This window comes from Grampus griseus (genome assembly GCF_964374135.1).
Source record: "Grampus griseus genome assembly, chromosome: 5".
Lineage (NCBI taxonomy): Eukaryota > Metazoa > Chordata > Mammalia > Artiodactyla > Delphinidae > Grampus > Grampus griseus.
In genome coordinates, this window is record NC_138998.1 from 135,961,362 (window position 1) to 135,984,898 (window position 23,537).

The window sequence follows — 23,537 nt, forward strand, 5'->3', positions numbered from 1 at the left end:
GATAACGTCATTTACTCTAAAAGGTTCATATCTTCCTTGGTTGTAAGGAATTCTAACTTACACATCCTTGAAACATTTTCCCTCCGTGTTTAGAAATAGCTCCCGTTTATTGAGTGCGTACCAGCAGCTGCTCCAGGTGTTTGTTTATCTTGTTTACTCCGGCAGCATTTTGAGCCTTGCCCTGTTTGGATTTTCATTTTACTTTGGGAACTGTGACTTCAAGGTTTAGGGAACTTTCCGAGGTGCGTGCTCTTAATTACTGCACTCCACTGCCTCTTGTGATCTGCTATCACTGACAGTCCTAGATTCTGAATCAGTTTGTGGTTTGATTTTCACCTCCATTTTTTGTTTTGAAGGTTTTTTGTTAAAGAGGATCTAATTAAGTAAATTTTTTTAAGGGGTGAAGCAGATGATGGTAGAATATTGATTAAATACTCTTTGTAAAATAATAAGTTAATTCATACTGAGTACTGCATTATGATGTTTACAGTGAGAGGCAAGTATATTATCTAATGAGAAATAAAATGGAAGTTGATGACTATCACTGCCCATTCTTGGGACTGGGGCAGCTGAGTGCTGGTGGAGAAAGGCATATCTGTAGATGCATTGTCACCCCTGTTAATTCGTAGTCACCAGCATCTACTTGGGCAAGCTTGCATGTTTCTCAGGTCATCTCATCGTGCTCCCATTCTCTTTAATAATTGCTTCAGACTCTCCTACTCTTGCTAGAAACCTTTGCCTCCCCTTCTCTGCTCTCCCTCACTCCTCACTGTGTAAGGAACAGTCCTCAGAAAGGAGCGCTTCACTGCGTGTCACCAGCCACCTCGCCCCACCGCCATGTGTGCTTGTCCCCTTTCTCCGGCCCCTTGTCAGCAGGGGCAGCAGCTCCTGCCTGGGGTCAGCCACCTCGGGCCCTGCCCCTCTCCTCCCACCTGCACAGGACTTGGCCCTGCTCAGCCACTGGCCCCTGTGTCCTCTGCTCGCCTTCTTCCCGTCAGCACCTGATCATCCCCAGCTCTCTCCCATCTGAAGCAAAACCTTTCCCTGGCCCTTGTCTTCCTCGCCCCACATTTCTGCTACTATTACTTCACCCTTTAAGAAGTCTTCAGCTGCTCCAGTTGGGCTGCTTCCCAACTCAGGAAACTGTTCCTGTGGAGTCACAGTGGTCATTACTGAGGAGCCCGGCAGACACTCAGTCACTTGTCACTCTCTGGTCCTCACTCACGTTGACACAGCCCTGACCTCTCTGTGCTTTTTTTTTTTTGCGGTACGCGGGCCTCTCATTGCTGTGGCCTCTCCCGTTGCGGAGCACAAGCTCCGGACGCGCAGGCTTAGCGGCCATGACTCACGGGCCCAGCCGCTCCGCGGCATGTGAGATCTTCCCGGACTGGGGCACGAACCCGCGTCCCCTGCATCGGCAGGGGGACTCTCAACCACTGTGCCACCAGGGAAGCCCCTCTCCATGCTTTTTGTAGCACCCTCCTCTGCCTTCCCGGACAGGATGGCCCTCATCCCAGCCCACCTCCTTCCTTCACTGTCTCCTTTTCGGATTCTCTGCTCCCCCGCGGCCACGTAAACGTGGGTGGTCTGTGTCCTGTCTCTCACCTTAAACACTTCCTGGTGACCTCACCTGCTCTTACCAATGACTGCAGCTACCATCTCGATGTCGGTCACTTTATGTCTTTATTTCTGATCTAGACTTCACTCCTGAGCCCCACACCTTTATTTCTAATCATTTACTATAAATACCGTTTTGGAAGTCCCTACAGCATAACACTGCAAATGCATCCTATAAACTGAAGTCATCATTTTCTCCTCCGCCAAAGCTCATCTCCTTTTATCTGTATCAATACAAGTGGCCCTGAATTTACCCATTTGCTCAGGTCGTACACCTGGCACCTGGGGAGTTCATTCTTGACTCCTCTCTCCCTCACCCCCCACCTTGAATCCAATGGTAAATAGTATGGATTCTGAATATCCTACATATGTGTCTGTTCTCTCTACTTCACCCGCTTGGTACAATCATCTCTAGCTTATCTTGCTGTAAAGATTATTCCAACCGGACTTCCAGCGTCCAGTTTCATTCACCAGTTCGCCTCTGTTCTCTTCTCTGCAGCCTAGTGAATGTTCAGTAGAGCAGTCTGATCCAGCTCTTTCCCTTGCTTTCAGCCAGTTTCTGGCTTTCTCTTGTACTTAAAAAAAAAATTGTGACTTCTTACACAGGATTCAGTGATTTCTGTCATCTGGCTCCTACCCAGGCATCCTTCCTCCTCTTCATTCATTCTGGTCTTCCTGGAATTTTTTTTTTTTTTCATTTTTCAGACTGTATACCATGTTCCCTTTCACATTTCTCACATTGACCGTGCTCAGCCTGGAATAAGCTTTTCCTCTGTCTTTGCTTTGGTGACTACTATATATCCTTCAGGTCTCAAATATCATGGCCAGAGGCTTTCCCTAATTCTTTAGAACGACCTTCCTTCTTCCATCCCTTTCTCCCAGTTTCTAAATTAATGTTATTAGTTTTATGTAGTCTTTCTGCGATGTTTTATACATATGCAAGCAAATACAAATGTATATCCTTCACCTAACCTTTGTACACAAATGGTAGCATACCGTGCACACATCTTGTTTTTTTTATTTTAACATGTTTTACATATATTTTTATTTATTTATTTATTTATTTATTTATTTTTGCCGTACGCGGGCCTCTCTCACTGTTGTGGCCTCTCCGGTTGCGGAGCACAGGCTCCGGACGCTCAGGCTCAGCGGCCATGGCTCACGGGCCCAGCCGCTCTGCGGCATGTGGGATCTTCCCGGACCGGGGCACGAACCTGCATCCCCTGCATTGGCAGGCAGACTGTCAACCACTGCGCCACCAGGGAAGCCCTACATATATTTTAAAATGTATATTATGGAGCTCTTTCTGTATCATATAGGGAGCTTTTTCATTCTTTTTGTTGTGTTTTAACAGTCACACAGTATTCCATTGTTTAGATATTCCAAGTCATTGCAGTAGTTCCCTATTAATGGACATTTAGCTTATTTCCAGTCTTTTTTACTACTGCAAATAATGCTGTAATAAATAACCCTACATATAAATCATCCACACACATGCAGTTTATATGTGATATGAGTTCCTGGATGTGAAATTGCTGGGTCAAAGAGTAACGTGGTTTGTCATTTTGATAGCTGTTGCCAGATTGCTCTCCATATAGTTTTACCAGTTTAGCCTCCCACTAACAGAGTTTGGAGAAGCAGTCAGTGTGATCACCTTTGGATCAGTCTGAACTGAAAAACCTGGTATTGGACAGAGTATAGTTGCATTTCACTTATTTCTTCTTTCCATGAATTTAAGTAGCTTCATAGTTTAAGAACCATTAATATTTTCTGAGAACTTTCTGCCTATTTTTCTACTGGATTATTTTCAATAGTTTTTCTTGAATTTTGATTCTGAGACCACCTTTGTTGAGTGGTCTTAATGATCTGTGCTAGCCACTGGTGATAAAGACACAGGCTTTGCCTTCCTAGAGCTTACCGTGACACAGAAAATAAATAAAACGAATCAAATGAATAGAAATTGCAAGTACTATTAACTGTTAAAAAGAAAATAAGACAGGATAATGTAATAGAGAGTAGTGATTTGTTGGGTGGGAGGTATTAATTCAGATAGGCCGAACTGATAACAGGGCGACCCCCCAAAATATGGTAGCTTAAAAAATGTGAAGTTTCTTTTTTATGTAATAGTCCAGAGTGGGTATTCAGGTTAGTGGCCTGGCTCTCTCCCACATCCTGGGTTCCTACCATCTTATGACTGCCCCATCCCCAAGGGCCTAGTTGTCTGCTGCATCTGGCAGGCAGAAGGACTTGGGATGTATTTTGTGGGACAGATCTGGCTGTAACATAGGAACCTTCATTCATATTCCATTGATTAAAACAGTCATATGGCCATGTCTAAGTACAGGGGAGGCTGGGGAGTAAGCGTAGTGCAGCCTTATGCTCAGGAAGAAGAGTATGTTTTTTGAGGACAATTTGGAACCTCTGCCACAGAAATTGGGGGAGCATTAGCCAGAGTGGTGAGGGAAGACTCTGGAACTGAAATGATGAGAAAGAATCATCCAAGCAGAAATTAGAAATCAGAGCATTCTAGGCAGAAGGAACAGTAAGTACAAACACCCTGAGGCTTCTGAAAGATGTTGACTAGGTAGAGGAGTAGAAGGAAGATCCTGTGTAGTAGGAACTTAGGCAGCAGGAGGAAGGATGGCTAGAGGAAAAGTTGGGAGAAATGAGCATTGGCCAGATTGTTTATGGATTTTGGATTATTTTGTTTATCCATTCATCCATCAGTGGGCACTTACTTGGGTTGTTTCCATATTTTGGCTATTGTAAATAATGCTGAAGTGAATGAACATGGGGGTACATATATCTTTTCAAGATACTGTTGTTGTTTTCTTCATATAAATACCCAGAAGTGGAATTGCAGGATCATATGGTAGTTCTGTTTTTAATTTTTTGAAGAACCTCCTCCATACTGTTTTCCATAGTGGCTGCACTAATTTATATTCCCACCAAGCAGTGCATGAGGGTTCCCTTTTTTCCACATCCTCACCAACACTTGCTATTTGTTGTCTTTTTGATAATAGCCATTCTCATGGGTGTGAAGTGATATCTCGTTGTGGTTTTGATTTGAATTTCCCTGATGGTTCATGATGTTGAGCTTCTTTTCCTGTACCTGTTGGCCATCTGTATGTCTTCTTTGGAAACATGTCTAGTCAGATCTTCTGCCCGTTTTTCAATCAGATTGTTTGGATTTTTGCTGTTGAGTTTTATCAGTTCTTTATATATTTTGGATATTAGCCTGTTATCAGATAATATGATTGACAAATATTTTCTCCCATTCAGTAAGTTGCCTTTTCATTTTGTTGATGGTTTCCTTTACTGGGCAGTAGCTTTTTAGTATGTTGTCATCCCATTTATTTATTTTTGCTTTTGTTGCTTTTGCTTTGGTGTCAGATTCAAAAAATCATCACCAAGACCTATGTCAAGGAGCTTATTACTGCCTATGTTTTCTTCTAGGAGTTTTATGGTTTCAGGTCTTACATTCAAGTCTTTAATCCATTTTGAGTTAATTTTTGTGTTTGGTGTAAGATAGTGTGGTTGAGTTTCATTCTTTGGTATGTGGCTGTCTAGTTTTCCCAACACCATTTATTGAAGAGACTGTCCTTTCTCCATTGTATATTCTTCGTTCCTTTGTCATAAATTAGTTGACCATATACGCGTAGATTTATTTCTGGGCTCTCTGTTCCGTTCCATTGATCTATGTGCTTTTTTTTATGTCAGTACCATACTGTTTTAATTGCTATAGCTTTGTAGTATAGTTAGATACCAGGGAGCATGATGCCTCCATCTTTGTTCTTCTTTCTCAAGATTGCTTTTGCTATTTGGGTTTCTTTGTGGATTACAAATTTTAGGATTATTCTTTTTTTTTTTTTGAAAAATGACGTTGGAATTTTGTGGGGGATTGCGTTGAATCTGTAAATTGCTTTGGGTAGTTGGGACATTTTAACAACATTGATTCTTACACTCTTCCAGCCTGTGAGCATGGACTATCCTTCCATTTATTTTTGTCTTCTTCTTCCAGACCTTCTTCTTCTACAGGTCTTTTACTTCCTTGGTTAAAGTTATTTCTTGATATTTTATTCTTTTTGATACAGTTGTACATGGGATTGTTTTCTTTTTCTGTTTCATTATTAGTATATAGAAATGCAGTCGATTTTTGTGTATTGATTTTATATTCTGCAACCTTATTGAGTTCATTTATTAGTTCTAACAGTTTTCTAACGGAGTCTTCAGGGTTTTCCATATAATGTAATGTTACGTCATCTGCAGGTAGTGACCATTTTACTTCTTTATTTCCAATGTGGATGACTTTTCTTTTTCTTGCCTGATTTGGATTTGTGTTTTAAAAAGACTGTTCTTGCTACTCTTTGGAGAATGGTTTGGAAAAAGGCAAAGATGGAAGATGGGAGTTGATTTAGGAGGCTGTTATATTAGTCTAGGCAAGAGATGATAGTGACCTAGGATAGAGTAGTCGTGGTGGAGATGGAGAAAAGAGGCCAGATTTGGGTTCTATTTTGGAGGTAGCTTTAGTAGTACTTGCTGATTGTTTGGATGGAGGAATGGTTGAGCAGCTAGATGGGTACTAGTGGTTCTATTAAAACAGGAAAGATTGGAGAGAGGAGGAGCTTTAGGGGGAAAGTAAAGAATGCCTTTTGGACCTGTCAGAAATATTTACTATCTGGCCCTTCGCAGAAGAAGTTTGCTGACCCCTGGCTTAAACAGTGCTCCCAAGGAAAGAAAGTGGCGAGTAAAATATATGAGTATGGGTGTAACTTGCTAAAAATTGAAGCTTTCATAATAAAATATTTTTCACTCTTGAACACATTTGGAAGTTTGTGTTATAGAACTGTCTAACACGTTAAGGTTTCAAAACCCTCTCTCTAACTAATGTAAATGCTAGTGTTGTAGCTTTTTATCGAAGATTAAAGCTTGGAAACGGTACTCTTAAATCGTTTTAAAATCTGTTCTTACAGGTGCGTCAGCAATTTCCTGCTCCCATTGGTTGGTCAGGCACTGAAGCTCCTACACAAGTCACTGTTGAAACTCATCCTGTTCAAGAAACAACCTTTCATGTAGCCCCTCAACAGAATGCATTGCATCATCACCATGGAAACAGTTCCCATCATCATCACCACCACCACCATCACCACCACCACCATGGACAACAAGCCTTGGGCAACCGGACCAGGCCAAGGGTCTACAATTCTCCAACAAATAGCTCCTCTACCCAGGATTCTATGGAGGTTGGCCATAGTCACCACTCCATGACATCCCTGTCTTCCTCAACTACTTCTTCCTCTACATCTTCCTCCTCTACTGGTAATCAAGGCAATCAAGCCTACCAGAATCGCCCAGTGGCTGCTAATACCTTGGACTTTGGACAGAATGGAGCTATGGACGTTAATTTAACCGTCTACTCCAATCCCCGCCAAGAGACTGGCATAGCTGGACATCCAACATACCAATTTTCTGCTAATACAGGTCCTGCACATTACATGACTGAAGGACATCTGACAATGAGGCAAGGGGCTGATAGAGAAGAGTCCCCCATGACAGGAGTTTGTGTGCAACAGAGTCCTGTAGCTAGCTCGTGACTAAATTGAAACTTGAGTTTGTTTCTTGTGTGTTTTTATAGAAGTGGTGTTTTTTTCCAAAAAACAAAGTGCAAAGCTGCTTGAATCAGAAGGAGATTAACACACTGAACCGCTACAAGAGGGCAAAGCTGACTTTTTTTTTTTTTTTAACTTGAAAAGATTGCAAAGGGACAATGAAGTTTTTAAAAGAGCCATGTCCAAACCCATCTTCACGGATAGCTCAGAGGTGTCCTCTTTTTGCCTCCCCCATTTTAACTCGCCACATCCCAGTCATAGTGGGGTTTTTGTCTTTCTATTCCACAGAAGTTGTTGTTCAGATGTTGGTCTTAATCATTTGCCAACTAATTTTAAAATAAAAGGCACTGCACATAATTTGCATTTTAAAGGGCCCCATGAGGGTGTTTTTCCTTCCATTTTTGTTTTTCCTTTTTTCCTTCCCGTTTTTGTTTTGTTTTCATTTTGTTTAGGGTGGGGGGTGGGAAATTTGGGGTTTTAAGTCCTCTAAACACACTTGGGCACGGAAATGCAGTACTGTAAGGAAGAGGGACCTCCAGCTCACACAAACATCACCTTCAGCTGTATGGAAGGGACGGTTGTATTGGAGTTTGTAAGGCACAGTAAGCATGCTAAGTGGCGGGATCAGAACTCTCCTGTCTGAACCTACTGAGGAGCAAAGCAGCAATTGCCTGGGATCCTGTGGGTCTCCCGTTGTTGAGGCCACAGTGAGATAGTAATGGAACGTGACTGGTCTCCTAACCAAGGTGCACTGAGAAGCAATCAACGGGTCAGTTGTGGCCAGTCCTGGGGAGGTCTGAGTGGTGGTCTTTGGGATAACCTTTGGCCTTATGGATTTGGACTCGAAGTTAGAAGAGCCTACCATTTCAGATGCAATCACTTTTGGACATGCTTTTGCAGACAGTCCTTAATGCTGAAAACACAGAGAATGGGTAATTCAAGAGGCCTTTCTTTTAAAATAGACTTTTGTGACCCACTAATTGTAAGGTATTGCAAGGTCACTTTGCGTGTGTCATAAAGTTGACTTCCTTATTGGTTGAAGGTCACAGAAGTAGTGGTTTGCTTTGATGGAAATAGCTACAGCTGTGTCCCTTCCTGCTTTTTACTTTTTCTTTTGCTTTTTCTCGGCACGTGGTATCTCCACCATTTCTTCTGCACAAAGATGTCTTCTGTTCATCCTGAACATTTTTAAAAAAATGCAGAATTTTATGTGACTGCTTTTTTGCCTCACAATTATGCTGTGAATTTTACAAAAATTTATTTTCTTTTTTGATAATTTATTGTACCAAAGCTGTTTTTATAGCACATAGATGTCTGTAACCAATAATGTAGCAGTTCTGCACTTTGACACAAGGTGTAACTAGACCATTTTTAAATGTCAGTTGAAAATTATGGCTGTACTATTGCTTAAACAAAACTGGAACTGTTGTTGAATCCATAGCCAATACATTTACAGCAATCTGTGTACTGAACATAATAGATTGACATCTAACTCAAGATTACAACAGCTGTTACATCCTAAATGTGTTCAGGCTTCTGAAGGTAAAGGGACACTGGATCCAGAAGCTGTGGAACCAGCAGTTGATTCTTGTATTCCTGATTAACCTACTTGTAAACTTGAAAGCAAGACCTTGATTGCACCAACAGGTCCAAACTATGAGCACGAGTAAAGCAAAACTTCCATGCATGACCCGGAAGGGAACAGGCTGGTGTCTAACAGGTGCCTAGTTTTGAGATTGTGCTGCCTTAATGTAACACAGTCCGGCAGTTGCTAAATTTGTGTTCCCATTTTAAATTGACCAATTTTATGGTGTTAAACTTTTGAGCGGTTGAGTTGGGAGAATGAAGATTAAGGAATTTACCTGTCCGGGATCAGAGAAGCCTAGAAAAGAAGCAGTAATCTACCTCTGCCAATAACCCTGTTCAAAACAACTCAGCAGAAACACCACATTAGTTTTTATTGGTCAATTCCATGTGGCTGACTAGATCAATTTTTTCTGAACAAGAGCAGGTTTTTATATGTAATCAGTCAGTGACAAAAGAAAAAAGGCTTAAAATCATGTGAATGGAAACTTGGGAATATCAGTTTTTATAAACCACAAAATTTTTTTTTGTTGTTAATCAGGAAATCCATTTTTATTTTGTAATTAAATGTCAAGCCTGTGGATGGATTTTTGAACTCGGTAGTTCATAAAGTTTACAGTGAATAAAAGGGCATCATCTTGAGTCTAGCAATATCAAAAGGAATTCAGTAGTTACTGCTGTTTAGGAATATAAGGTGAAGATACATGGGTCAGGTCATTTTCTGTGCTGGTTGCCACATCTTAGCAAGCACCAAAAAACGAAAGCAGTTTTTAAACCGCTATTTACATAAAGGAAGTCATAAAATCCAATGCTTCTGCATACTGTGTTATGTTACAGTCCAGTTTTGTGTGCTTTACTACACGGTTTGGTTACAGGACTTCTGTGCATTGTAAACATAAACAGCATGGAAAAGGTTAAATACCTGTGTGCAGATTGTAAGATCTGGTCCGGACTTGCTGTGTATATTGTAACGTTAAATGAAAAAGAACTCCCCTTTGTATTATAGTCATGCGGTCTTATGTATGATAAACAGTTGAATAATTTGTCCTCAGACTCTTTACTATGCTTTTTTAAAATTAATTTAAGAAAAATGTAAACATAGTCGAAATCTTTCTATGCAATTAACCTGGTCCAGGTAATGAATGGTCTGGTAGGTATACTGACTATAAGTTTAGTCAGACGTGTAGAAAGGAAAACAGTAGTTACATCAACGTAGGCTTCAAAAATCTTGGAAAGTAAACATTGGAGGTTTAACAGACCATTTTGATTTTTTAAAATTGTTTCTTTACTTGATATTCACAGTTTCTCTTTGATTCAAAGTGCTCATAGGCCGTAATGTTTAGGATGGATGTGAGAGTTAGATGATTTTTCTCTAGGATTTGACCTGCTTGGAAGCAAGAGGAAATACAAATAATATCGTTCCTCTTTCCCCAGATCCTTGATGGGGGCCTATCAGGGACTTTATACAAGAAAGTCTAGAATTCCTGCCACAGTGAATTAATCCTAACCTAAAGTCTCCTGTTTTTTATAAGTTAGCCTGCATAAGTATACATTAAGGTGGCTTTCAGAAGGCAAAAAACTTACTGTAAATTTAAATGTGATTTTGTAAAGTTCAGATTGTCTACATAAAGTGCACTTACCACATGTATGAAAGAAACTTCCTTTAGTGTTTTTCTTAGGGTAATGAGCATTTTATAGGTAAGTGGCACATTTTGTATATCAGAATCAGTATCCAAAAAACTTAGGCTTATTTTTATTTAATGAATATTAGAACTGTTGATACATGTGAAAAATCATTAAGGCTACAATAATTATATAAGGCCCACAAGATGACTACTCTGTTTGCTACTGTATTGTCTTTCCCAGCTCCTATGTTGTTAAACTTATTGTTGTAATAAGTCTTATAATAAGGCAATACAATGATGCGATAGTAAATGCTAAATTTCTTCTAGATTAGTTCCCCAGTTTCCTTTTGGCCTGCCTTTACTCTGTTAGCTCTCAGAATACAAGTTCAGTACTCATTTTTATATCCATTTTTGTAGTGGTGACCAAAGCTAACAGATCAGATGGTTCATTCCAGATACAGAACTTGGTCTTAGTGCCATATATGAAAAAAAAGTTTGAAATTTTAAGATTAGGGTTAGGAGAAAAACCGATCGGTATACTGAGTCTGTTCAGATTTCTTAGAATCCTTGGGATTGCTCGACATCGGGAAGCCTTTGGTGTCAGGAAGTGCAGAGTAGGTGGTCTCATTTTCTTAACCATGGATCTCCTTCCCTAGACTTGTTTCCTAGGGTGAAAACATACATCAAGTAATTTTTAGTACAAAGAAGAAGAAAACCCTAAGAACATAGCTTATCGTATTCTTCTTCATCCCTCATAATGCATAGCAGTAACCTGTCTCCCCGTCCCCTGAGAACCATCTTGTGGGTATCACCTGGGCTTTCACACTCTAGTATTAATTCCTACATATCCCTGTGTTTAAAGCACTCGTTATTTTTTTGTGGAAGACTCATTTAGGATGGTAAGTGGTCTTGTCGGTTTGTGCGTTTTTCTTTCTCTTTGGCATTATGTACAGCCAAGGTCCCTGGTTTCAGCTGCTCACAGGAAAACATGATAAAAGAGCTAAGGTGTTCTTGCATCGTAATTTTTGGGGATACCATTCACCTTAACACAGAGAGGGCCCGAGGTATTTGTCATCAGTTTTCTTACCTTAGATCTTCAAAGACGAAAGTATTTCTCCAACTAAAACACAATGATTTAAATGTGTACCAGATAACTAGGTAGAGCCCCACAGGTTTCAATATCAGCTTCTTTACATGAAAACACGGGGTTTATTTATTTTATTTATTTTTTTTTTGCAGTACGCGGGCCTCTCACTGTTGTGGCCTCTCCCGTTGCGGAGCACAGGCTCCGGATGTGCAGGCTCAGAGGCCGTGGCTCACGGGCCCACCCGCTCCGCGGCATGTGAGATCTTCCCGGACTGGGGCATGAACCCATGTCCCCTGCATCGGCAGGCGGACTCTCAACCACTGCGCCACCAGGGAAGCCCAAAACACAGGGTTTTTGTTTTTTTACATAATTTCACACCTTGAGGGTATGACCTTTTATTAAAGAGAGCGGTGGGAATGACTTAAGTTTCAGGCTTGGCATGTCATGAATTCCCTGCCACCTGCAGCAGGACTTGGGGACGCTGCTTCAGAGCAGCGAGGAGGGAAGATGAATCTCCAGTTCGCTTCCTTGTGCCTTAACTGGATGTCAGTGTCCAGTCTCAGCTGGGTTCTGAAGGAACAGAGGCACTGCGGTAGGAATCCTGTTGGCTGGTAAAACGCAGTTTAAATGTGCGGCAGGAAAAATGGGTGACAAAGCTCCTGGTGAAGGATGGAGGAGGTGGGCGTAAGTGAGCGCACACCCGTTCCCGGTGAAGGTGGCGCCCTTGGGTGATGCAGGCTCGGGTGTGGTCAACCGTGTGCTCTCAGATCTAGAAAGATACTTGAGGACTTCTCAGGTTGCAACATGTAGAAAGGCCATGTAGGAATTATATTCATTTGTCTGTTTTAAAGACCACAGTTTATTTAAAATACTTCTGTAAAATTTTATTTTATTCTTGTAAATTTTACTCCCAATATTTCCTCATTAATCGCTATAGTTGCCTCAGGTCTTTAGCTGAAGCTGCAGTCAAAGGGGGAGGATTCCAAGCCAAAGGTAAGATAGAGGGGCAGGCCCTGGGTGTGTGGCGGTTCTTCCTCAGGCAGGGCCATTGCCACCAGCCGAGCAGCTGGGCCCAGGGTTGGGGCCCAGGGAGGTCTGTCAAGAAGGAGGAGCTTTGCCAGGAGAGTGTTGAATTGGTTAAAATAGAGCCCAGGGTGGTGAGTTTGTGAGTCACCCTTGACTCACTGTTGCATAGGAATGCAATAGCAGGCTGGGTGAGGATGGGGGTTGTCAACTCCCTGGACACTAAGATGACTGCTGATGGTGTCAAAGGATTATTTATGTTTTTAAAGGTCTAAAGCACGATATAGTGAAATAGTGACCCTAAGGAGAAAGTCTTCACGTACATCGCAGGCAAGCCCCCGTCTGTTGAAGAGGTGACATGACACACGGGATCCTGAGCTGGGTGAAGTAGTTGACTTCAGGCGCTGCTCCATTAATTGCCCAGCAAATCCGTAAGCAAGCTCTGGGGAAAAGAAACGGTGTGTTTGGTGAACCCTAGGTGATCTTACCAAACTGTTAAATCAGTGCTCATCAATTTAAAACGAGTTTTCAACCCTGCCACACATCTGACTCACCCGTAGGATTTTATAAAATCACAGATGTGCTCATCACCCTCCCAGAATTTTTGATTCAGAGAGTTGGGAGTGGGGCCTGGGTCTCTGCTTTTTAAGTGGCTTTACCGGTGACTGTGCCCTTGCATAGGATGACTTGGAGGGCCCAGAGATTGGCTTGGCTAACCGGACAGGAGTCTGAACTGAAGAACGTTTTTTTTTTTTTTTTATATCTGGGAATTATATATGGTTCTTTATTCTTTTTTTTTTTTTTTAACATCTTTATTGGAGTATAATTGCTTTACAATGGTATGTTAGTTTCAGCTTCACAACAAAATGAATCAGTTATATATATACATATATTCCCATATCTCTTCCCGCTTGCATCTCCCTCCCTCCCACCCTCCCTATCCCACCCCTCCAGGCGGTCACAAAGCACCGAGCTGATCTCCCTGTGCTATGCGGCTACTTCCCACTAGCTATCTACCTTACGTTTGGTAGTGTATATATGTCCATGCCTCTTTATCGCTTTGTCACCGTTTACCCTTCCCCCTCCCCATAGCCTCAAGTCCATTCTCTAGTAAGTCTGTGTCTTTATTCCTGTTTCACCCCTAGGTTTCTCATGTCATTTTTTTTTTTTAAATTCCATATATATGTGTTAGCATACGGTATTTGTCTCTCTCTTTCTGACTTACTTCACTCTGTATGACAGACTCTAGGTCTATCCACCTCATTACAAATAGCTCAATTTCGTCTCTTTTTATGGCTGAGTAATATTCCATTGTATATATGTGCCACATCTTCTTTATCCATTCATCTGTCAATGGACACTTAGGTTGTTTCCATGTCCTGGCTATTGTAAACAGAGCTGCAATGAACATATTGGTACGTGACTCTTTTTGAATTATGGTTTTCTCAGGGTATATGCCCAGTAGTGGGATTGCTGTGTCATATGGTAGTTCTATTTGTAGTTTTCTAAGGAACCCCCATATTGTTCTCCATAGTGGCTGTATCAATTTACATTCCCACCAACAGTGTAAGAGGGTTCCCTTTTCTCCACACCCTCTCCAGCATTTATTGTTTGTAGATTTTTTGATGATGGCCATTCTGACTGGTGTGAGATGATATCTCATTGTAGTTTTGATTTGCATTTCTCTAATGATTAGTGATGTTGAGCATTCTTTCATGTGTTTGTTGGCACTCTGTATATCTTCTTTGGAGAAATGTCTATTTAGGTCTTCTGCCCATTTTTGGATTGGGTTGTTTGTTTTTTTGTTATTAAGCTGCATGAGCTGCTTATAAATTTTGGAGATTAATCCTTTGTCAGTTGCTTCATTTGCAAATATTTTCTCCCATTCTGAGGGTTGTCTTTTGGTCTTCTTTATGGTTTCCTTTGCAGCGCAAAAGCTTGTAAGTTTCATTAGGTCCCATTTGTTTACTTTTGTTTTTATTTCCATTTCTCTAGGAGGTGGGTCAAAAAGGACCTTGCTGTGATTTATGTCATAGAGTGTTCTGCCTATGTTTTCCTCTAAGAGTTTGATAGTTTCTGGCCTTACATTTAGGTCTTTAATCCATTTTGAGCTTATTTTTGTGTATGGTGTTAGGGAGTGATCTAACCTCATACTTTTACATGTACCTGTCCAGTTTTCCCAGCACCACTTATTGAAGAGGCTGTCCTTTCTCCACTGTACATTCCTGCCACCTTTATCAAAGATAAGGTGACCATATGTGCATGGGTTTATCTCTGGGCTTTCTGTCCTGTTCCATTGATCTATCTTTCTGTTTTTGTGCCAGTACCATACCGTCTTGATAACTGTAGCTTTGTAGTATAGTCTGAAGTCAGGGAGCCTGATTCCTCCAGTTCCTTCTTTCGTTCTCAAGATTGCTTTGGCTATTCGGGGTCTTTTGTGTTTCCATACAAATTGCAAAATTTTTTGTTCTAGTTCTGTGAAAAATGCCAGTGGTAGTTTCATAGGGATTGCATTGAATCTATAGATTGCTTTGGGTAGTAGAGTCATTTTCACAATGTTGATTCTTCCAATCCAAGAACATGGTATATCTCTCCATCTATTTGTATCATCTTTAATTTCTTTCATCAGTGTCTTATAATTTTCTGCATACAGATCTTTTGTCTCCTTAGGTAGGTTTATTCCTAGATATTTTATTCTTTTTGTTGCAATGGTAAATGGGAGTGTTTTCTTGATTTCACTTTCAGATTTTTCATCATTAGTATATAGGAATGCCAGAGATTTCTGTGCATTAATTTTGTATCCTGCCACTTTACCAAATTCATTGATTAGCTCTAGTAGTTTTCTGGTAGCATCTCTAGGGTTCTCTATGTATAGGATCATGTCATCTGCAAACAGTGACAGCTTTACTTCTTCTTTTCCGATTTGGATTCCTTTTATTTCCTTTTCTTCTCTGATTGCTGTGGCTAAAACTTCCAAAACTATGTTGAATAAGAGTGGTGAGAGTGGGCAACCTTGTCTTGTTCCTGATCTTAGTGGAAATGCTTTCAGTTTTTCACCATTGAGGATGATGTTTGCTGTGGGCTTGTCATATATGGCCTTTATTATGTTGAGGAAAGTTCCCTCTATGCCTACTTTCTGCAGGGTTTTTATCATAAATGGGTGTTGAATTTTGTCAAAAGCTTTCTCTGCATCTATTGAGATGATCATATGGTTTTTCTCCTTCAGTTTGTTAATATGGTTTATCACATTGATAGATTTGCGTATATTGAAGAATCCTTGCATTCCTGGAATAAACCCCACTTGATCATGGTGTATGATCCTTTTAATGTGCTGTTGGATTCTGTTTGCTAGTATTTTGTTGAGGATTTTTGCATCTATGTTCATCAGTGATATTGGCCTGTAGTTTTCTTTCTTTGTGACATCCTTGTCTGGTTTTGGTATCAAGGTGATGGTGGCCTCGTAGAAGGAGTTTGGGAGTGTTCCTCCCTCTGCTATATTTTGGAAGAGTTTGAGAAGGATAGGTGTTAGCTCTTCTCTAAATGTTTGATAGAATTCGCCTGTGAAGCCATCTGGTCCTGGGCTTTTCTTTGTTGGAAGATTTTTAATCACAGTTTCAATTTCAGTGCTTGTGATTGGTCTGTTCATATTGTCTATTTCTTCCTGATTCAGTCTTAGCAGGTTGTGCATTTCTAAGAATTTGTCCATTTCTTCCAGATTGTCCATTTTAGTGGCATAGAGTTGCTTGTAGTAATCTCTCATGATCTCTTTTATTTCTGCAGTGTCAGTTGTTACTTCTCCTTTTTCATTTCTAATTCTATTGATCTGAGTCTTCTCCCTTTTTTTCTTGATGAGTCTGGCTAGTGGTTTATCTATTTTGTTTATCTTCTCAAAGAACCAGCTTTTAGTTTTATTGATCTTTGCTATTGTTTCCTTCATTTCTTTTTCATTTATTTCTGATCTGATTTTTATGATTTCTTTCCTTCTGCTAGCTTTGGGGTTTTTTTGTTCTTCTTTCTCTAATTGCTTGAGGTGCAAGGTTAGGTTGTTTATTCGAGATGTTTCCTGCTTCTTAAGGTGGGCTTGTATTGCTATAAACTTCCCCCTTAGAACTGCTTTTGCTGCATCCCACAGGTTTTGGGTCGTTGTGTCTCCATTGTCATTTGTTTCTAGGTATTTTTTGATTTCCTCTTTGATTTCTTCAGTGATCACTTCATTATTAAGTAGTGTATTGTTTAGCCTCCATGTGTTTGTATTTTTTACAGATCTTTTCCTGTAATTGATATCTAGTCTCATGGTGTTGTGGTCAGAAAAGATACTTGATACAATTTCAATTTTCTTAAATTTACCAAGGCTTGATTTGTGACCCAAGATATGATCTATCCTGGAGAATGTTCCATGAGCACTTGAGAAAAATGTGTATTCTGTTGTTTTTGGATGGAATGTCCTATAAATATCAATTAACTCCATCTCGTTTAATGTATCATTTAAAGCTTGTGTTTCCTTATTTATTTTCATTTTGGATGATCTGTCCATTGGTGAAAGTGGGGTGTTAAAGTCCCCTACTATGAATGTGTTACTGTCGATTTCCCCTTTTATGGTTGTCAGTATTTGCCTTATGTATTGAGGTGCACCTATGTTGGGTGCATAAATATTTACAATTGTTATATCTTCGTCTTGGATCGATCCCTTGATCATTATGTAGTGTCCTTCTTTGTCTCTTCTAATAGTCTTTGTTTTAAAGTCTATTTTGTCTGATATGAGAATTGCTACTCCAGCTTTCTTTTGGTTTCCATTTGCATGAAATACCTTTTTCCATCCCCTTACTTTCAGTCTGTATGTGTCTCTAGGTCTGAAGTGGGTCTCTTGTAGACAGCAAATATATGGGTCTTGTTTTTGTATCCATTCAGCCAATCTGTGTCTTTTGGTGGGAGCATTTAGTCCATTTACATTTAAGGTAATTATCGATATGTGTGTTCCTATTCCCATTTTCTTAATTGTTTTGGGTTCGTTATTGTAGGTCCTTTCCTTCTTTTATGTTTCTTGCCTAGAGAAGTTCCTTTAGCAGTTGTTGTAGAGCTGGTTTGGTGGTGCTGAACTCTCTCAGCTTTTGCTTGTCTGTAAAGGTTTTAATTTCTCCATCAAATCTGAATGAGATCCTTGCTGGGTAGAGTAATCTTGGTTGCAGGTTTTTCTCCTTCAACACTTTCAATATGTCCTGCCACTCCCTTCTGGCTTGCAGAGTTTCTGCTGAAAGATCAGCTGTTAACCTTATGGGGATTCCCTTGTGTGTTATTTGTTGTTTTTCCCTTGCTGCTTTTAATATGTTTTCTTTGTATTTAATTTTTGACAGTTTGATTAATATGTGTCTTGGCGTATTTCTCCTTGGATTTATCCTGTATGGGACTCTCTGTGCTTCCTGGACTTGATTAACTATTTCCTTTCCCATATTAGGGAAGTTTTCAACTATAATCTCTTCAAATATTTTCTCAGTCCCTTTCTTTTTCTCTTCTTCTTCTGGAACCCCTATAATTCGAATGTTGGTGCGTTTAATGTTGTCCCAGAGGTCTCTGAGACTGTCCTCAGTTCTTTTCATTCTTTTTTCTTTATTCTGCTCTGCAGTAGTCATTTCCACTATTTTATCTTCCAGGTCACTTATCCGTTCTTCTGCCTCAGTTATTCTGCTATTGATCCCATCTAGAGTACTTTTAATTTCATTTATTGTGTTGTTCATCGTTGCTTGTTTCATCTTTAGTTCTTCTAGGTCCTTGTTAACTGATTCTTGCAATTTGTCCATTCTATTGTCCATTCTATCTCCAAGATTTCGGATCAACCTTACTATCATTATTCTGAATTCTCTTTCAGGTAGACTGCCTATTTCCTCTTCATTTGTTAGGTCTGGTGGGTTTTTATCTTGCTCCTTCATCTGCTGTGTGTTTTTCTGTCTTTTCATTTTGCTTATCTTACTGTGTTTGGGGTCTCCTTTTTTTCAGGCTGAAGGTTCGTGGTTCCTGTTATTTTTTGTGTCTGTCCCCAGTGGCTAAGGTTGGTTCAGTGGGTTGTGTAGGCTTCCTGGTGGAGGGTACTAGTGCCTGTGTTCTGGTGGATGAGGCTGGATCTTGTCTTTCTGGTGGGCAGGTCCACGTCTGGTGGTGTGTTTTGGGGCGTCTGTAGACTTATTATGATTTTGGGCAGCCTCTCTGCTAATGGGTGGGGTTGTGTTCCTGTCTTGCTAGTTGTTTGGCATAGGGTGTCCAGCACTGTAGCTTGCTGGTCGTTGAGTGAAGCTGGGTGCTGGCGTTGAGATGGAGATCTCCCGGAGATTTTTGCTGTTTGATATTATGTGCAGCTGGGAGGCCTCTTGTGGACCAGTGTCCTGAAGTTGGCTCTCCCACCTCAGAGGCACAGCACTGACTCCTGGCTGCAGCACCAAGAGCCTTTCATCCACAGGGCTCCTTAATTTGGGATGATTCGTTGTCTATTCAGGTATTCCACAGATGCAGGGTATATCAAGTTGATTGTGGAGCTTTAATCCGCTGCTTCTGAGGCTGCTGGGAGAGATTTCCCTTTCTCTTCTTTGTTCTCACAGTTCCCAGGGGCTCAGCTTTGGATTTGGCCCCGCCTGTGCATGTAGGTCGCTGGAGGCCGTCTGTTCTTTGCTCAGACAGGACGGGGTTAAAGGAGCCGCTGATTCGGAGGCTCTGGCTCACCCAGGCCGGGGGGGTAGGGAGGGTCACGGAGTGCGGGGCGGGCCTGCAGCGGCAGAGGCTGGCGTGACGTTGCAGCCTGAGGCGCGCCGTGCGTTCTCCCGGGGAGCCGTCCCTGGATCCCGGGACCCTGGCAGTGGCGGGCTGCACAGGCTCCCCGGAAGGGCGTGTGGCTAGTGACCTGTGCTCACACACAGGCCTCCTGGCGGCGGCAGCAGCGGCCCTAGCGTCCCACGTCCGTCTCTGGGCTCCGCACTCCTAGCCGCGGCTCGCGCCCGTCCCCGGAGCTCTCTCAAGCAGCGCTCTCAATCCCCTCTCCTCGCGCACCAGGAAACAAAGAGGGACGTAAAAGTCTCTTGCCTCTTCGGCAGGTCCAGACCCCTCCCCGGACTCTCTCCCGGCCAGCCGCGGCGCACCAACGCCCTGCAGTCTGGGTTCACGCCGCCAACCTCAGTCCTCTCCCGGCGCTCCGACAAAAGCCGGAGCCTCAGCTCCCAGTCCCGCCCGCCCCGGCGGGCGAGCAGACAAGCCTCTCGGCTGGTGAGTGCCGGTCGGCCCGATCCTCTGCGCTGGAATCTGCCCGCTTTGCCCTCCGCACCCCTGTTGCTGTGCTCTCCTCCGCGGCTCCCAAGCTCCCCCACTCCGCCTCCCGAAGTCTCCACCCGCGAAGGGGCTTCCTAGTGTGTGGACACTTTTCCTCCTTCACAGCTCTCTCCCGCTGGTGCAGGACCCGTCCCTATCCTTTTGTCTCTGTTTAGTTTTTTCTTTTGCCCTAACCAGGTACGTGGGGGGTTCCTTGCCTTTTGGGAGGTCTTAGGTCTTCTGCCAGCGTTCAGTAGGTGCTCCGTAGGAGTTGTTCCACGCGTAGATGTATTTCTGATGTATCTGTGGAGAGGAAGGTGATCTCCGCGTCTTACTCTTCCGCCATCTTCCGGGAAGTCTGAAGAACGTTTTAAAATAGTTTAATTATTGAAGTGTATATAATTAAATATATATCAATGGGTAATTAAAATTCACAACTTAGCCTGCATTATAAAATATTATAAACAAGCCTCCAAGAAAGGCAAAAATAGCAGATGTAAGTGTGTAAACCTTTCACAGTTTGTTTCTTGTCATCTTCCCTTTTGGAAGGGGTTGGTGTGACAACCTATCAGTAGCTCTCAGATGTCCCATGAGAATGGCACGTGTTAAGTTTATTTCCCAGAGATGGGGCTGGGCCGTGCTGCTTCACACCTCAGTCTCGAGTGGTCTTTGTTGGCCCAGCGGCAGATTCTCCAGGGCATGAGCCACCTGGTCTGAGCGTGCAGACATTCCGGAGGGCTCCGCAGTGCAGTGGCCGCAATTTTCAATCTAGAATCGGGTTCAAGTCCGTGCTATCCGTGCTCTTATCCTGGGCAAGTTGTTTTACTTCTCTAAGCCTCACTTTCCTTTTTTTTTTTTTTTTTTTGGTAAAATGGGAATGACTGTAGTATCCACTCTGGGATTTTATGCAGCTTCACTGAGATAATGTACATAAGAATCTTAGCACAATGTAGGAGGTGCTCAATAAATATAATTTGTAACTAGAGAGCTTGGGTCCACAGTATGAATGGATCTACTTCTGTATCAATTTAACAAGCATCCTGTGGGAAACCGAGTAGTGTTCTCTGTGAAGGATTAAATAGGATTACTTTCCAGTTTACTTTTATTTCTGGAGTCTGTAACTGGACGTTATTCCCTTCCTACTTGATTTTGCTACTGCACAGTACCTACATCTATTTTAGAATTTTGAGGTTGTGTGTTTTGTAGTTGGCTTTGATATAATGTGTGATATTTAAATGTTTTATAAAGGATTTTTCTCTGTAACTTAAAGGAAGCTGTTTGGAGGCCTAACTATGGAAAGGGCCCATTTTTTAACAAGCACTGTCATTCAACCTGGCCGTCATGTGTCCGGTGGCCTCTCCCTACGTCCCTTTTCCCACTTGAAGGCATATGTTACATTTTTAGCCTTCAGAGATTTGACTTAGGGAGAAAGGAGGATAAGTAAAAAAATCAGTTCCCAAGTTCGTAAACAGCGATATAATTGGGGAAGCTTTCAAAACTTAGTTATAACCCACACGCTAAAAGCTTTAAGGAGCTAGCTGCTGCTTGGTTTTTTTTGTTTTTATTCTTTATTTTGTTCATATGTTAGAGGACTGTGTACCTCCACCAGCTTGGGGGCCTGTAATTTGACTCCCTTTTCATTCCTAAGGCATCCTCCTTTCCTCAGAGCAAGCATAAGGACAAAAATGCCTTAAGACAGAAAGTCTGTTCCTTCGAGTTAGAACATATGTGTGTGGTTGACTTTACCGCACAGGAGCACGTGCATAACATGGCCTGTGGCTGCAGCTGGGTGGAGCTCACGATGGATCTAATAATGGATTTAAATGTTTCCCTGAGGTAGATAAAATGCTTTGGGGAGACAAGAGTTCCCCACGATCCTAAATTTCACATACAATGGACAGCCTCCTTCTTGTAAACCAAACTGGGCTGCTTTTGTGCCTCTTAATAGCTCTCCGTCTTTCCCTGACCTGCGGGCACATCTCTGCCCTCTGGACATGCCTTTGGCGTGAGGGCCTGGCCAGCAGGAGCCCTAGTGCTGACTGCACACCTCGGATCAGAGTAGGATGGGGGTGAATCTAAGACTGCTGTCAGACCTGAGAGATGCTCTGCCGTTTGCAGGGGGGCTCACACGGTCTTCATCACCGCCACTCTCTGACTCAGTACGACTGTCGCCCAGGTCCTGCCCCCGGCGTGGGGAGGTGGGCGCTGCTGAGACCGTGGACACTTTTCTGAAGGTGCCTCCTGCGCACGTGTAAGGGCAATGATTTCCCATCTGTACTGGTCCAGGAGGAGTCAAGTTAGGGCTTGTCCCGTGCGGCTTCCCCCGTAGTCACCAGCTGCGGTCCTTCTCCGCAGCTCAGCTTGCTCTGTGGGTGAGGGCCCTGCCTGGCTTTCACTAGGAGCGGGGCGCTAGTGGTGACTCCCCTCACTGGTCGGATAAAACCGGAGTGAACTAGAAACATCTCCCCTGCTGCCTGCAGACGACACTCCGAATCGAAGGAAGCAATCAGTACTAACCCTGGAAGTAGAATTTATAAATGGAAAGCCCTACTCTGAGTAAAATGTCTTACTAGCTGGAGGGAGGGGGTGTGTCTTGAGGCAGGTGACATGAGGACTGCCTGAGAGAAAAGTATCATGACCACCTGTCCTGTGCAAGGCACTTGGCTATGTCCATCACTGTTCCTGGGGGTGGGGCTCAACTCCAGCTGAGCCGAGTGTTATTAGGGTCAGGGTGTGAACAGGGACCCTCTTCTGGTCCAGGGACTGGACGGGGTTTCCCTGAGGAATTGAGGGTTAGGCTGCTAACCTAATGGGTGAATGGGAGTTAGCCAGGTGGTGGTGGGAATGTTCTAGAATCTTGAAGAAAGAGTATGTTCAGAGCCTGACGAAATGAGGAAGTGAGAGGCCTTGCAGGTATCTGTTCCTAAGCAGATGGAGTCCAGAGCCACTTAGGAAGGAGAGCTGGCAGGCCTGGGGTGTGGATCGGACCGAGTGAGTGGCGGGGCGGGGGGGGGGTGGCAGGAGTGGAGGCGTTGGCCTGAGCAGCTTGGTGGCGGCCGTGCTGTCAATGGTATCGGGAGCGTTTGAGGTAGAGCAGCTCTCCTACACCATCTCCCTGCAGTTCAGGACTTTTGAGTGCTAAGGGCTTCCAGGACATTTAAGTGGGCATGTCGAGTAGATCGTTTGATATAAAAGGACAGGTTGAAGGGGTGAAGGTGAGGCCTGGGGTGGTCGATTTTGGTCCTTCTGTAAGCAGGTGATGGGGACTGAGATGACGTAAAGGGAGGTGGGAGGAGAGCCCGGGTACTTTCACCAGAGAAACCTGTACAGTCGGAAAAGTAAGAGCCCACGCCTGCCTTGGGCCTTCAGATGATTTAGGACTAGCGAGGGCAGAGAGGTCACCTAGACCCTCGCCACCCGGCGTAGTCGGGACTTGCAGCATCAGCATCGCCCATTCTGCCTGTTAGAAACGCAGATCCTCAGGCCCGGCCCAGACCTACTCAGAACCTGCGTATTAACAACGGCTGTGGGTAATTGATATGCACGTGCAAGGGTGAGAATCACTTGCTTGGCACCTCACTGGGTGAGGTGAAAACCTAAGAGAAACCTTGGAGAAAACCTAAGAGTTGAAGTGGCTTGTTCAAGATGCCACACCTGACCAGTGACAGCCTCCAACTTCCAGGCCAGGCTCTGGCCGCCACGATG

At 42.9% G+C, this 23,537-nt stretch overlaps 1 protein-coding gene across 3 annotated transcripts in view; it reads left to right on the plus strand.

Moving 5' to 3' along the window:
* Positions 1 to 9,856, plus strand: part of DYRK1A (dual specificity tyrosine phosphorylation regulated kinase 1A) — a 222,192-nt gene extending 212,336 nt beyond the window's left edge. For all 3 annotated transcript variants that reach the window (XM_082654273.1, XM_082654275.1, XM_082654274.1), the window contains one exon: positions 6,591 to 9,856. In XM_082654273.1, the coding sequence (XP_082510399.1) occupies positions 6,591 to 7,211 (621 nt within the window). In that variant the 3' untranslated portion in view covers positions 7,212 to 9,856. The remainder of the gene's footprint in view (positions 1 to 6,590) is intronic.
* Positions 9,857 to 23,537: the final 13,681 nt, after the last annotated feature.